Source organism: Clinocottus analis, unplaced genomic scaffold, assembly GCF_023055335.1.
Source record: "Clinocottus analis isolate CAN_PGR_092001 unplaced genomic scaffold, fCliAna1.0.p SCAF_12, whole genome shotgun sequence".
NCBI lineage: Eukaryota > Metazoa > Chordata > Actinopteri > Perciformes > Cottidae > Clinocottus > Clinocottus analis.
In genome coordinates, this window is record NW_027175843.1 from 9,325,340 (window position 1) to 9,342,149 (window position 16,810).

The following is a 16,810-nucleotide window of genomic DNA, read 5'->3' on the forward strand; positions in this document are numbered from 1 at the left end:
AAATAACAAAGAACTTAAATTTCTGAATATTATCTCTGTGTTTGAAATGTGTTCCAGTATACAACTGATCAGTAAATGTCTGCTTAATTCATATATACACACACAACAACATTTTACTAGTGTTGGCTTTGTGTTTAACACCTTGATCAGATATAAATAGCACAGATACATTAACAAACGAATGTGTGGTGTCACCAGATGAGGGAGCATATGTGATAACGGGATTCATCTGTATATTGACATTGTGTGCGCGCGTGTGCGTGTGCGTGTGCGTGTGCGTGTGTGTGTGTGTGTGTGTGTGTGTGTGTGTGTGTGTGTGTGTGCTTAGGGGACTCACCAGTGAGGTTGGTACGGGCGCTGTAGGATCCCAGGTAACGACCGTCTGTGTTGGGTGTGTAACACTCAAACAGCCCCTGGTCCTTGGCTTGTACTTTGGTGATGTGGAGCATAGCTGAGTCGCCGCTCAGCCTCTCCACATTGATCTCTTTGCTATTGACCCTCTGCGCATACACGGCGTAGGCATAGTTTGACTGAGCTGTGCTCACGATGCGGATCTCCCTGTCTGGTGCTGATGGCAGGTACATGGACCACTCAAAGTCCTGCTCCACCCCTTCTTTGTAGCCACTCACGTTGCACATGATGGTTATGTGGGAGCCCTCAGTCCGTACCAGTGGTCCACTTTGCACAGTTACGACTCTCTGCGCCACGGCAACACCAGCTACAGACGAGGTGGGGTGAGAGTGATGGGAGAGAAAGAAGAAAGAGAGATGCGGTAAGAGCAAGGGAAGAGGAAAGAGAGAACGGGTTACAAAACGGCAGTTTAAATATTTATTATTGGCAGAGTTTATGCACCTCACATCTCCCAGGAAATACAGAAATAGTGTGACATGTGCAGCTAAGCGTTCTGGAGAGTGCTTACTGAGGTTGAGGTGTGCACAAACGAACACCACCAACTACTTAAAACATTCACAGGAACTCTTTTTAACAGCTGTCATCCAGTCACACTCACTGCTAGTACACAGTCACATTAACCCTTTACCACATGGACAACACTGCAACTATATTCACACTGGAGGTGAGAGGCGGCCATCTGGGAGTGAGCAGAGGGGTCAGAGTGAGCTGCTAAAACACAAGTCGGACATGTGAATGTGTCGAGCTGCAGAGATTATCGGTATTTTTTAAGTGACCAATAAACACAGTTTTGTTGCATACATAATTATTCATAATTACTCTGATTCCAATATAAATGAGTCTCTGCATACATGGTGGCTGAAATGTAAAAAGACATTTCTGTACAGAAATGCCAAAAAATGCTTTATGTTTGAGATGATGAGGAAAGGGTCTGCTTCTACTTTCATTGGTGTCCAGTCCACCAACAAGCACCAAGCATCAACTATCACTTTGTCTCACACAGTATCTCAGTACAATTCTTTAAGGGATCAAAATGTTAAAAAAAAAAAAGTTATTTATGATAATATGTATAAGAGGATAGTTTTTGTTTTCCTTGACAAAAAATAAATAAATGCCCGTAGTTGCAGTTAAATAACACATTAACGCTGTACTGCCGGAGGTCAAAACTGCAACTTTCAAATTGTAATGAGTTGTTCTCATTGAAACAAAACATTCCATTAGTGTAGTGGACCCATACAGTATGAGCCATACTGACTTTAGCGTAAAACCCCTTGAAAGGACTGACTTCTACTTTTCTGTATGTTGCTTCGTAGCCTATATTTAGGTAGACAGCATTTGTCTTGCCTCAACCCGCATGCACGCACACACACACGCGCACACACACACACAAAATTGGGGCCGGAGACAACAGAGCACTTACACGTACACCCCCAAATTCAGACAGAGTGACAAGTACGCCGTTTCCTGTTTGCACAAGCAACTGGGGATTGCAGCTGTCTTTGTGTGTGTGCCTGTGTGTGTGTGTGAGAGAAAGTCTGTAAGACGCTGTTTCTGTGGGACCAAAACTTGGCATTAATAATTCACCAGAACAGCTTTTTTAACTTTCTCTCACACTTCCAAAACATCCCCACGTTTCATTCATGTGTATTAATGCGAGTCCATCCCTTCCCCGAGCGTGCTTGACTGTGTGTGTCTGTAGATCAGATGTCTTACTTCCCTTCCTGCGTTTGAAGCGTCAGGTATTTTATTTATTGATTGCTTGGTTTTCTTAAAAGATATTACACTCATAAGCGGTTAGACTCTTTACAAAATATATGACACCTTAAGTACTCGGTGTGTGGCCTCAATTGGACGGGATTTGAATCGTGTCCCAGTGTAATATCAAAGTAAAAACTCATTCAGGTTATTATTCTTTATTGCTTGATTTCTCCTAAAGCTGGGGTTCGAGATTGCTTTTCAGCCTCTTTTGCTCTTCACACCGACTGTTCACCTGGATTGAATCAAAGCCGGACAAAATGCGATAAGTTATTACAACTGAAATTACAAACTGGAATCAGATGAATCCTAAAATGTGTCCCATTGCCTACAAAATCTGCGCACTGCGATTTACTGTAATACAGAGATATGTCCCTATAGAAATATTATAGAGACACTATATGGGGCTTGAAATGATAAACCCAGTCAACCAGTACTCCAAATGTATTCTTAAATAATTCTGTACTTATTAGTATCATTTCCCACTTGCACACTGCTTACATTTTTCATGGAGTCCTGCTGAATAATACAAGACATCTCCTGATTCTTTCATGTAATAAACATAATAACATAATCATTTTGTTTGCTGGCACATCTGCAAACAACCCACACTGCTGTAAAAATAGAAGCCATAACCTGCAAAACATTTGGCCACTGGCATTTAAAAAAAAGTTAGTGAACAAAGGAAATCCTTCCAGTTAGCAAACACCAAACGCTCTGGATATGAAAACTGAGATTGACAGAAGGTCTACGGTGAAGTGCGTCGAATGAATCTGGCTGAGCATATTCTGGGATGCATTAGGTAAGAGGCAGCCATCCATTCTGACTCAGACTTTGGTTCCCTGTCTTTCTTCACTGTGATGTCAGTGTGCTAATCTGGCGGCGCCCAGTCTACCCACATCCAGTTCAGATCAGGTCTCAGCTGTACCACTTCTTCTAATGTTGCCGCTGCTCATCCAGTACTGCTGGGAACGTGTTACTCATACACCCCACCCTTCTTCCACCCCCAAAAAAGCAAACTACTCATACTGTGTTGGCACACTAAGAGCTTTCTCCACTTGCCTGTCTCCCGTCATCCTCTTGAAACAAACTTCCCTGACTTACTTCAGATTACTCTCACTCCCTTCCTGCTTGTTTCACCAGTCATCAATCCTCCCTTTCTTCCTGCCCCTCCACTCTCTCTGTATATTCCTGTCTCTTCTTTGTGACTCCCTGTTCTCCGCATCTTTCCAGACAGAATTTAAGCAGCTCCGTGAAACTTTAAAGTGCCCATCGCTCTGAAGGCTATTTAGAAAGACTGACAATGACATACCAAACCTTCAACTGATCACTATATTCCACCACATTTTTGTAATAATCCCGTGCCCGCAACCTCCTCCACTTCTTCACCTCTGGCTGCGCAGCCTCGACTGCAGCGTGCCCGTATTTGCTCAACAAGGCCTCGGATTTTCTATTATTAACACTCATCTCCATCTCTGCATTCCGTGGATGTCTTTCTCTCTCCTTCTCCCCCTCAGGCTTTCCCATTTGTTCTCATTGCTCATCTTTGTCGTCAATCGCTTCCCACACGGCTTGTTGACTGGACACAGGAAATACGTGTCTCATGTCAGATGATGGAGAATGACCACAGACAAGTTCTCTAATTGACCTTGCCGTTTGTCGGCTGGAGCATTCAGAGCAATGGGAGCAGATGACTCCGAGCACAAACACACGCACACACACACACACACACACACAGCAAGCTGCAAAGAGGATTATGCTAAGTGGAAGGGGGGTTAAATACTAATCCAATCATTTGTGGCCAGTGTCTTATTCTCAGTGGAAACAGCAGGGAGGCCACTAGCATTCATGCTTCCTCACACCATCACTCTCCTACACATGATAATTATACACCAAGAAAGGTGTATAATAAAAACACTGCAGGGTGTAAGTAATAAAGAGGACATTCACAGTGGTGTGAAGATGTGCTAATGGGGGGATTTGAGCTGTCCATCCCACTTCTCAGTTTGCTTTGGTTCCTACTTAAAAATGGACAAAAACAGAAAACACCTCGGAATGAGCTGCCAGCAAAGGGCACCTCAATAAGGTATCCACACCTGGAGTATCAGTACTACCAGAACTAATGAAGTCTTTGATCACAAGCAGTAGCAACAACTGGTTCCTGCTTCTGTTGTGTGCATGCATGCAGTGAATGAAAGAGGAGCATTACCTGGCCAATTGATTTCAGATCAAAACCAAATTGTGTGGCCTGTATGAACAGCCGCTTCCTCCAACTTTTCTACTAAAACTTTTGGGGAAAGTTAAAGAGTGGGGGAACTGAAGCAACTCCAGCCAGTGATATATGAATTAATAATGAATTTGCTTGGTAGACACAGGAAAAAGGGCCTAGTCAATGTCCTTTCGCCCCAAGGGAAGTTCAGACTAATCCCACAGATCTAAAATCTTGTGAAAATTCTCAGACAGGGAGGTATGAGTAAAGGAAAAGATGGCATGGTGAGAGGAAAGGAAAAAGAGGAATGAGGAGGAAGCTAAAGAGAAAACGACAGCTGCCTCCAGGGTGCTGAACACCACACAAATGCACAGAACTAAGTGAATATACAAGTGTACCACTGACTTATATGCTGAAGACGCATGCGAGACAAGAAGACATAAATGACGGAGAAAGATGAATAACATAAGAGTATTTCTCTCTCTGCACTTCTCAGCCCTGGTTAACCATTCCCCAAAATCGCTCAGCATTTTTCTCCCTCTAGGCCGCCCAAAGCATTTGACCCTGTTAACATCATTACCAGAGAGAGCACCAGTGTGAGGGAGACAGAGAGATTCGAGGATGAGGGAGAACTGGAGGGAGGAAGATGAGCTGTAGAAAGGGGAAACTTTCCATTTATAGAGGGTATGGATATTGTGCAACAAAACAAAGCTATATGTGATCAGTACATTACACCCTGCAAGATCATAATTGCCATTTTTTTTCATTTCCCTCACCACTTCTTCATCTAAAATTTGACATAAAATAAGTTGCGACTCTGCTGATGCAATGTAAAAACACATTATCCGTAAGTAAGTGAGCTGCTCACTCCCTGTACACAACCCCATGTAAGTAAGCATGTCATCCGAATGTAAGCCATGTAATGAGTGGAGAATCTCCATGCTTTCTTCCACCCAGATTGCTCAGATTCTTGGATCTTTGACTGATGTGCTCAAGGCAGTGTCAAGTATTACAATTCTGGCTTCATTCTCGCAAGCTTTTTCCACTCCTTGTTCATCCCGCACCGATAATCGTCACCTGCTTCAGAGTGTAGGAATCAGTAAAGCAATGGGCCGTCACAAACAACCTCTGGCCCCTTTTGCCAGCTTCAAGTATTTCAGCAAAAAAAAAAATCACTGTTGAGTTATTAACTGGGGTTTTTAAAGACGAACCACAGAGACTGCTTGTTCCTTCTGTGCTGAAGAGAAAGCTAAATGATGAAGTGTTCAAGGGAAAACATTCAAGCAATTGGAAGCCCGTCAACTGGGAAACAGGAATGACACTCTGAGTGCGAGCGTCTGACATGATACACACAGCCAGAAAGGGAGAAAGTGTTCTAACCTCCATTAGAGGGTCAGCTAGACCGGCTTGCAGGCCAATTCAACATCTGACAAACACCTGCCCATTATATCAATGCAGCTCTAATCAGAGCGAGAATAAGGACGGATGAAGGGTAAATACTTTATGTCACTATTTCATCGTGGTACGTCTATCGTTACATGCATGGATTACATGTTGAAAACGGTTACATGAAGGGAAAGATTCACTCAGGGAGTGTTTAATCCATAAGACGACAGCGTTAAGGATGACTCGCCATCATACATTTCACTACCTTATGAAGCAGAAAACATAGCCAGAAGGCAAAGATAACAAATAACAACCATTAAAAAGACATACAGTACATGTGGAGCACATGAATGTATGACACATGTATGCTGCCTCCCACTATCTCTACCAGGGCTGCAAAAGTGTTCATGCAAATGCTGCATAGTTCTTCTCTCTCTCTCCCACTCTTTCTAAACTGGGACAGAAGTATTTTTACAAAGTTTGATATTTTGAGAAATAAACATACTTCACTTACATGCTGGGAATTAGATGAAAAGACAGTAGTTGGTTATCTTAGCTTAGCATAAAGACTAGAGGGAGGAGACTAGCTTAGCTCTGTTGAAAGGTAACAAATTCTGCCTGAAAGCACCTTTAAAGCTCATAATTAACATACAGTATATCTCACAGAGGGTTATGTGCCGGACTATATATAGTATAGTCTGTAGTGAAAACAAGACATCAAGACAAAAAACACCAGCTGTCGTCATATATTCACCATACAGACAATTATTTTACTAGAAGTGGTTTTGCTTTCAAGTCTCAGAAGGAGGAAGCCACGTCCATGTAACTCACAGCGGTCGACTCTGTGTTAACTTGTCTTAAATTTCCATTTCTGTGACTCAAACATCTCCAGCTCTTAACTAGGACTCCTGCTGTGCACACCTGGGTCATCCTGTCCTCTCTGACTACGCTAACTAGTCCTAATTTATGGGCCCCCTGGGCTACAACAGTCATGACCACTCCTGTGCTGTTGCTCATAACAGCTGGTGAGACCAAGAAAGAGGGGTGGGGGTGGGGGAATGTGTAACTGTACATTGCAGGTGTCTGTGACCCTCACTATACAAGTGTGAGCATAGGTGAAGTGGGATTTTTCCATGTGGGCCGATTCCTTATTTGTTCCATCCTCTTCCATTGCTGCAAGTATTTGTCGATGGTGTCAACAACAAGGAGCAGATAATAATCCATCCTCCTCTGTTGAACAGCTGCCTCTTCATCCTCCCTCCTACACCCTCAGCTGCTATGCCTTCCTGTTTGTCCACGATGGAAGACAGCATTTGAGTTTTTTTTTGTTTGGTGCCGAGTGATCATTTGATACAGATAATCAGCATGCAGCGATTCCTCTGAAACCTTTAAATAACATTCTCAAAGCAATTTACAACAAATTTCTTGCGACGCCAGATTAAACATATTCCTTCTCATCTGGTGAAGCTACAGATTATTAAATCCTATGTAGCGTCATGGCTCCATCCCTCAACGTGAAGAAACGTAAACGTGATTACTTTGCAACTCTATTAGAGAATGATTACATGACTCTGCGAGTTATCTGCAGCAACAGTCCACAGGGTGAGCCTGTGCTGAGCTATAAGTCAGTTACTACACCATAGTCACATATTGCCCAGCTACACGGACATCTTGACATGTAAATATAATTAAAGCAAAAAAATTGTGTTCGCACTTGAAGGCAGTTCCTTACCAACCTAATTGTGAATAAATAATTCATAGGCAGAGCGGCATCGAGAAAGACAATGAGAAAACGGAGCCGGGTAGCAATATATCTCTTGCCACGTATTTGGCTGTGTAAGAAGTATTTAAGAGGAACTCATTGGGCTGTCTGACGCCTACAGTCATCAGGCTGAACAATGGCAGGCTCACTCAGGTCACATAAACTATCACATATTCATAAATCAAATTAAGGCTCACTAAACAACACCACACATGAATACACAACTTCCACTCAACACAGAAACTACAGTAATATATCCTGCTATGGGAAGAAATCACACCATACACCATCACTCCATAATTTTCCTCATGAATGCCAACTTACTTATGAATAATATCACATAGATCTCAGAATATAAGCAGAGTTGAAGGCACTTGACAAAATGGTGCAATTCTTAAAACGGCAGTCCATTCGCTCACTAATGTTTGTACAATATCAAGTCATGACTTGGAAGATATTGAAAATAAGGAGATAAAAGAGTGTTATGGTTTGCATATCGTCTTGTCAAATCGACAACTCTGTGGGTCATTGAGAGCTTAGTAAACATTTACAGTGTGCCAAATGGTTATAGTCGTTCTTTATGCGATGACAAGATGTGGTCGGGATGCATGGACGTGCTTAGGTGAGCAGTTCATAGCACCAATCATTCCCATTTACTGTTTATAACAGTGTGGAAGACAAAGGGGTCCCGTCAGGGGGATGTCAAAGTGGTTTATTCATCTCTCACACGCACACACACACACACACACACCATTAAGTGCCTCAATCTACTCACCGAATCCATTAACTCTATAAGGACACCTGCTACCCCACTAAACTCATCTCCCCAACCCCACGCCCCCACGCCCCTCTCACACACACACACACACACACACACACACACACACACACACACACACACACACACACACACACACACACACACACACACACACACACACACACACACACACACACACACACACACACGGTCTGTATGACAAAGCACCATGGTCTCAAATCCGCCCCAAACAACTTTCAATCAGACATAGATTATATTATAAAAAAAGATGAACTCATAATATCCTGTCAACTGTTTCAGCAGAGTCGACTGAATGTTTCCGTTAATTGTTGTCAAAGAATGAGAGGCTATAAAAACACTCTGCTATCTTCGGTCATTATCCATCTTGTGCTTGGCACAATTAAGCCCGACAGCTGTATCTACTTTATGTACAGTGGTTCGTCTTTGTGTGACTGGCAGCTTGCTATCAGTTCCCACGTTTGCACATTAAACTGCAGATTGGAAAGGAAACTAATTAACAATTAATTAGTCCACTACAAACAGACATTTTTGCCATTGTCAGTCATTTTGCTTTTCAGAGAGTAAAATACATGCACTTGTATAAATGAATGCATTTATGCACAAGCAATTACACACACACACACACACACACACACACACACACACACACACACACACACACACACACACACACACACACACACACACACACACACACACACACACACACACACACACACCTCTTTGGTAGGTGTTAAGCGGAAAAGAAGTACATCACCAGAACATAATGGAAAAGTGAGGTGCTCTTCATTATTGTATAAGAGAATTTTTTAAAAGGGGTGAGGGCTTGAACATGCATTTTTTGTTACATGCACATGGTTGGACTTTCACGCCGAGCCGAGAGGGTGCCACTAAATATGGATCAGCGTTGTGCAGGTGGGGAGTGGTCGCCATAGTTACACCGCCTGGTGTGTATCCCACCAGCGTGGGATCTGCTCTGGAGCAGGATCAAGCATGGAGCAGGGGAGTGTGGCTGCACCGCAGGACAGCAACTCAGAGCGCTGTGGGTGCTTGTGGGTGCGTGTGGGTGATCGTCTGTGTGTGTGTGTGTGTCTGTGTGTGTGTGTGTGTGTGTGTGTGTGTGTGTGTGTGTGGAGGAGGAGAAAAGTGGAATCCTCTCGCCGACATGTCATCAACACAGAGAGCGGGGGGAGGAGCCGACCAAATCCCAGGAGGAAGGAGGCTGGGTCTTGGTCTTGGTAAGGAAGGTGTTTGTAAACGACTCCAAGGTAGATGTGGCTGTAAAACACTTTGGAACTGCAAAGACAATGGAAATATCAGGTTTGGATCACCCTTCAGGGCAATTTCTAATTAGTTCTCTTTGAAGAAGAGGTGGGCTCGGCATTGTTTAGGAAAAAGTGGGGGAGGGAGGTCAGGAGCTATTCACGGGAGGAGGAAGAGGAGGCAGTTTGAGTAGGCTACCATTTAAGGGGGGAGAGGCATGCAAATCATCTTAAAAGAACAGTTACAGGTTTATAAACTGGATGGCCTGAGGTTATTGTTGGGTTGTGTGACTCCTCCTCCCTCCACTTGGGGGTCTATGATCTGCTTGATAGCTCTAATTTGTCTGTCGGGTTGTTTTGAACATCAACTGATGAGCCACACCTTAGCCTGGGGGAGTTCCAGCTAAAGGGTCATTTATACTCTGGTTTTACGCAGAGATGCAATCACACAAGTCAAGCGGGTTCCCCCTTGCGTAGTCCCATCAGCCATCTTGTGTGCTTGCGTGCGTCACCCAAAATTTCGGACTATCGGACAAAGCTACATGAGCCGTTTGCAGCCCGCAAGACTTTGATTGGTCTGCTAACCACGTCCTTTCTGAGTCTCGCATTTCCGGTTTCATAGCATAATACCGCTGTTTTTAAAAGCCGTAGCAGAAACACGAACAATGGATGCCGTTGAAGAATGTTTGGCTGAAGATGTCCGCAAATATGAGCATTTATATAATTAGTTTGACGAAGTATAACGATACGCAGATGGCGGTGATTTCGTGGAGGGAAATAACGATGAACGACGGTGTGCAGGTCGACTCTGCGGTCGTTGCGTAACCTACTGTTCTGGTGTACGGAAAAGGCACGGGAACTATAAACCAAAACGAGTCCGTCGATCCAACTGCGTGACCAGCCTCAGTTGTAGTTGCAGTGTGTATATCACCCTTAAAGAAGAGCTCCATGTTCAGGTAGTGAGTCTTGATAGATTAACCACCTGAACATGGAGCTCTTCCTTGGCTGACACAGATGCAGATTTGTTTTGTTTCAGACATTTTCACATATGCTGACATTACCGATTACAGACTCTCCGTGCTTGTTTAGTTTGGTTTATGTATTCTTGAAATAAATATGCTTATTTTTTAACTTGTTTGATCTCCTGTTTATGTTGCAGCCTTTGAACCGGTTTTGACACTTATCACAAAACATGAGATACGGCACAAAAATACGGAGTCAAAAATCAGACACAAATCAGACTCTGCCTCTGCTCCAGCTCCGGACTCCTTCTTGACACCTACCTTCCCTGTGGCAGCAAGGAAGTCTCCCTCAAGAATTTAACTTCACTTCACTTCACAGTCACTCATCTCCCCATGTGGAGTGGAGAGACACTACAGCTCTGATCTGGGTCAAGGGGGTGGATCAGAAATTTAAAAAAAAGACTGCACTTGCTCTGCGAGAAATTCAAGTAATTTCGATCCCAAGTTTTCCTTGATCTCCTCTGACCACTCCAATAGAGGAAAAGTTGCTTTCTTCCTTCACACCGACTCTTGACACGGACAGAGAGGAGGTGACCAGATAACAGGACAGTGGGGTTGGAGTAAAACTGCAGTGGTAGCTGGGTGTGAGTTTCTATAGCAGACTGTGAAGTCTGTATGACAAGGCAGTTACTTGCCCTGTTGGTAGTAGACACGAGCAACCAGTATTTGACTTACCTTTAGGGTGCACCTGATGCAACAAAGTCCACAAGCACACTCACGGCTCATGCAGTTCTATTGATTCATGACTAATAATATCTGATTCCGGACACTGACCTACGAATGGCTTGTGTCTTCATTACCCTCCATGAATATCTACTGAAACTTACCACACAATCAGAGGATGACAGCCACTTTTTTTTAATCTTCATCTATTGTTTGTATCAGTTTTGTCAACAATGTTATGATGTAAAAAGACAATAGCACAAAAGGCCTCTTGTCATGGGTGCACACAAAAGACGTGGTTTCAAGTGCTTATGATGCAAACAAGTATGCATGTAACTGGAGAGTGCAGCCGCCAGGCACGGAAAATAACAAGAGGAGCAAACGGCAGCGCAATCAGACAGCTGCACAGGCTTGTTGTTCCCCCGAACAGAGACGTAGGTGCTCTGTTTCTGGTGGTAACAGGAAGCAGAAATAATGAGCGACAAAACTTTGGACAATCACGTGTGCATACGGCAAACTTTTCCGTACAGCATATGCATAGAGCTACATAAACTATGCAAACATCTAGACCGTGAGTTATTGCATTTTGCTTCCTCGTCTAGACAGTGCACTCACTGTTGTGTCAGCTGACTAACACATGGAAAGCATTCCCAGTTCGGTAACAGCTGACTCAAGATGCCGAGCAAGAAGACGTATGGCTTGACCACACACAAGCTAAACATTTTGGGGTAGGAACCCCCAGCTGTCATTCTTATTTGGGATGGGGGAGAGGCTGGGGTTGGTATCAGGGTGTGGAAATGCAAACTTTGAATCCTAACCAATTTCAAAAATGCCTTTGAGTTGACCTCAACATTCCCATGACCATACAGAGACACGTCATTAGTGTTTCCTCTTCAGCCTCGAAGTATTTAAAAAGCAATACCTTTACATTGAAGCAAACAATGATCATAATGTGGATCAACTAGATAGCAATACGTAATGTACGACAGATTTTCACTTCCATGTGCCTGATTTCTTTCACTGTTGTTTATAGACTTTGTTCACATTTAAGCATTCACACAGTGAGTGAGTGTGTCGGTAACAGACAGAGGGAGTCTTCCATCTCTTACCACTTTCGTGCATTTGTGACAATTGTCCCAGAACCACAATCAAATCTATACTTAAGTGGCTATAAGTGCTGCCCTTTCTCCACTGCACAAACGTTAAAAAAAAAGACAACAGTAATGCCCAAAATGGAAATGAGCTCTTAAGTACGTTCATGTTGTTTGATTGGGCCAATTATGGAGAGCCAGCTTTATACTCAAAAGTTTGATGGCATTTCTTCAACAACTTCAAACTTCTCTCTTTTCAATCAATAGCAGTGTAATGAGCCTGCCTATTGTTTCAGTGTCTCTTCTGACTTGAAACCGATGATCAAAAATAGCGTCACAAATCTGACTGAAAGATAGGGATGACTGAAAGGAAACAAGAAAGTGTCTACCTTACACAGACATTAGGCAACTTTAAAGTATGTCGATATATTGACATACCCTATAAAAAACATATGGAAACCAATGGATCAAAGGAACCATAAAGAACCCGAAATGTTACAGCGGAGCTGAGAAAATTATAAATTAGTAGCTGTCAGCGTGACTGTGTAGGTAAATTGGTTAAGATATGCCACCAACTGCCACATGCCACTTTGAGCCAACCTGTATTATTTAACACATTTTCCCTGTCCCCACGACAGATAACCATCTGATAAAGGTTTGTGCAAATTATTTATAACAAGTTCAAATAGTGTGAAAAGGGTGAAAACAGCACCTGTTTTACCGAGTTGGCAGAGATGATGGAGCTATATAAAATACCACATCATGACAAATATGTGAGTAACTGCATGTGGCAGAATGTGCATCTTGTCAGACATAAGCTTTGGAATCTTTCTATGTGCAATGTGAAGCTGCTCTTAGACCAGCTTATAAACAGGACCAGTGGCAGCTCATCTGAACCTGGGCAACTGGAAGCAGCTCTCCTGTCAGCCCAGTAAATGGAAACCACTCCGGCATTTCACAGTTAAAGCAGCCAGCCTCACGACTTATTACATTTCAATTTAGTTATGTAAACCGGGACGTCTTGGGTACTATACGTTGGCTCCCTGTTTCAAAAGGTACTCTTACGCAAACAGAAGAACACCCCCCCAAAAAAGGGCTGCACAAAGCACATGCATCTCTCTCTTACTGTCTGCAGGGGGGAAGGCCATCCTGTTTGTAAAGCTAATAAACATTTGTTGCTTCAGGCAACTCTTTTTATACACTTCATATCATGTACCCCGGTGCCACAAAAGGAGCAAGGGCACGCACGCTCACTCACACCTGGTTGCAAACTCAGCAGCAGATATAACCTTGATATAAGATTTACCTCCCAAAGAATTGTGTAAGTGGCACCTCTTGGTTTAACAATGACAGATTTGGTCTCCGTCTAACACAGCAGTCATCCACCTTTATTTTATTCTCCCTGACAAACCAATGCAAGTACAAACATGTGTGCCAGCCGATGCACAAGGCAAAAGGAAGCGCACATCTCATGTCCTCGAATGCACACTAGGCGAGGAATACACCGATACGGAAATATATTGCCATACATACATATCTATAGACTAGCGCCAATGTTTAACTAGTTGTATCCTTTCGAGAGACAGACTTTCATCCTGCAACTGTTCTGCTCTCTTTGACAGATCGGCCGTTGTGTCATGGTGAGTCGATGTTAAGATGGCACATTAGTATGTGTTGCTGTATGGAACACCCATCACAAGGTAAATGAGCCCAATGGGATGTCTTCAAATGTTTTGCTTTGAATGACCAACTGTCCAGCCCTGAAGCTATGGTGCAGCATCATAAGACATCGGATTTGCGAAGCTAAACATATTGCCTTTTTGCTTCAAAAGCAATTGTATTATTACTCAATGTATTTTCTGTAAATTAACTATGTTTTCAGTTCTGGGGGATATCTCTGCAGCATATCACATACAGGAAAATTACCAGCTTAACAGTATCACCAATAATTCTGGCAACATGTCAGCACAGCATTAGAAAGTATTCTCTCGTGATTTGTTGAGCCACAGACGCGCCAGAAAATAAACTCTTTCTGAAATGTTCGTCACCCCATCAAACTGCACTCTTTTTAACCCAGCCATATGATTCATGGTTGTGTAATATGAAAACCCTCCGTAATTCAACCTACACGGTAGATTTGGCCCGTGTGCAGTTTTTGCTACTGTACACATGATGTAACAATACTCCTTACACTTTCATTGGGCAAAGTCATTTGCAGCCCCCCCCCCCCCCCGCCTCCCCCACCTCCCATCACCTTCCAAGTGAATGTGATTTCTGATATGCAGAAGAAAGGGGCCGGGATGCACAGCAAGACGCCAACTGGTAATCCTCTTGGCCAAGTGGGGGCCTCCAGCGGGCTGACTCCACTCCCACTCCTACGCCCCCCCCCACCCCCCACCCCTCTGTTCCCCTGTCCCCCGGCGGTGCTGACAGGCCTCCCCATCCAGAAACAGAAAAGCCATCTGGTGTTTGTTTGGGACAGTTCGGAGGCAGGATGCACTATGAGCGTGTCAGCAATCAGGCCTGTATTAGTGTTCGCATGCGTCACTCTGTGTCATAGGCTGCACACGTTTGAGCTTGCATTTGAGTGCGAAATCAAATAAATTGAGGGTGGAAGTTACATGTGTGAAGACAGAACACACTATTCACACAGATTTGGCTTTTACCTCCTCCCAAGGGTTGACTTACTGTACAACAAAGCTGGTGGCCCACAGAGTTTCTCCACACCCACGGGATGACTTCCTATAGCCTGGGGATGTGAGGATGTGTGATCCAGGTGTGCCCATATGTGTGTGCATGTATACACTGTGGGCTGTGTGTGTGTATGCGTGTGTGTGTGTGTGTGTGTGTGTGTGTTTGTGTGTTTACTACAGAGGATAGCAGGTTGCATATTTGATCAACTCATCTGAGGTCACACTGCATAGGGTTAATCTGTGGCTAGAAGTCCAAATATCACATTAACCTAGTTCATTGCACACACAGCTGTTCACAGGCATCTGTCATTATTGCAGCGGTTATTGATGTAGCCTACTTCTACCTGACTCGTGATGGCCAGTAGTTGCTTTCCCAACTAAGATGGATAGGCCTGCATGTGTCATGCAAAGTGTACCTCTTTGACCTAAACAGAGTGGGGGATGCACGGCACAGATGAAAGGCTTCTCAGATGACTTACCAAGCAGCGCAAAAGCAAGAAGGAGCGCACCGGTTGCCATTGTGTGTGTGTGTGTGTTGCCTCGCAGATTCACTTGGTATATTCCCTTCAGATGAGGAGGGGACGTCTGGTCCGGTTTGACAATGTATGAAACCGCGGGTCTTGAATCAAAAGGGAAGATCTTCAAATCCCGGGCGATAAAAACCGGCCGGGGTTTGCGTCGGGAGTCAAATCCACAGCCGGTGAGTCCGCGGTGGTTTTCCCGTGTCCGAATCACCTCTCCGGTGTCCTCCTGGTTAAAAAGCCTCGGGTGTCGCTTTCCCCCTCCCCCCCACCACCACCCACCACCACCACCACCCACCCACCTATCTTGCTTTTTATCGCTGACGACGTGTGCGTGCCAGGCGCCTAGGCGACCCAACCCACTCCCCGTTTACTACGCATCCGAGACTGCGGAGGCGATTCACACTCGCAGCCTTTTCGGTTAGAGACAAAAGTCCGGCGTGACTTGCGCGTTTTTGTATGTTCAATTTTTTTTTAGGAAAACCTGATTACATACGGAAGGCTAAATAGGTGTCGGGCAGCTGAGGGGTGCAGGCAGGCTGAAGTAAGACCTCGCTTTAATTGTTCTCCCCTTCTCTGACGGGAGAGCAAATCGCAGTCCAAGCAGGCTCTGGCTGGCTTCCTCCACAAGGCAAAATCCCGGAGACTATAATCAATCTCCCACTATCGCTCCGCAGAAAGCCCAATGGGCGGGCGCTCTAGATGGAGCCGACAAGGCGTTGCGCTCTGACACAATAAATCAGATTAATCAATGACTAACTTCAAACACTGGCAAGACACCTGAGCCGGTGTGTCATAATTCACAACACTAAAATGCGCAAAAAAATGTTTACGACAAAACGGCTAAACGGGCCAAAAAAGGAAAAGACAAAAAGCGGCTTTACTCGTGAATTCAAACATTACAGCTTGATTACGATCTATTTCCCAAACGGTGGGGTCTGATCCCAGACAGAAACAGTCCACTGCGTTTCTTCTTCCAAGGTTTTTTTTTCCTGCTTCCTGTTTGCAAAATCACTTTTGTTCTCCCGGCTGTTTGAAAACTTAGCAGCGTGCCGTCTGCTCACACCCCCCCCACTAAAGACCACGCCCACACACCCCTCCAAGACCACGCCCAGGCCGCGTGGGCACGGTCCACTGTGGGAGAGGTCACATTTGCATTTCTAAATTTCAATTCTAGGCCAGGACGTTAATGGTTTGAATAGGTTCAGTGAAGTGGAGGGTAATATAAAGCTT

General features: G+C 44.2%; 1 protein-coding gene across 1 annotated transcript in view; it reads right to left on the reverse strand.

Annotated features, from left to right (window-relative positions):
* The window catches only part of igsf3 (immunoglobulin superfamily, member 3), a 70,730-nt gene extending 54,194 nt beyond the window's left edge, over positions 1 to 16,536 (reverse strand). The window contains exons 1-2 of the mRNA XM_068571962.1: positions 15,536 to 16,536; positions 338 to 718 (exon numbers count right to left, since the gene is read on the reverse strand). Coding sequence (XP_068428063.1) covers positions 338 to 718; positions 15,536 to 15,575 — 421 coding nt within the window. The 5' untranslated portion in view covers positions 15,576 to 16,536. The remainder of the gene's footprint in view (positions 1 to 337; positions 719 to 15,535) is intronic.
* Between the last annotated feature and the right edge of the window lie 274 nt (positions 16,537 to 16,810).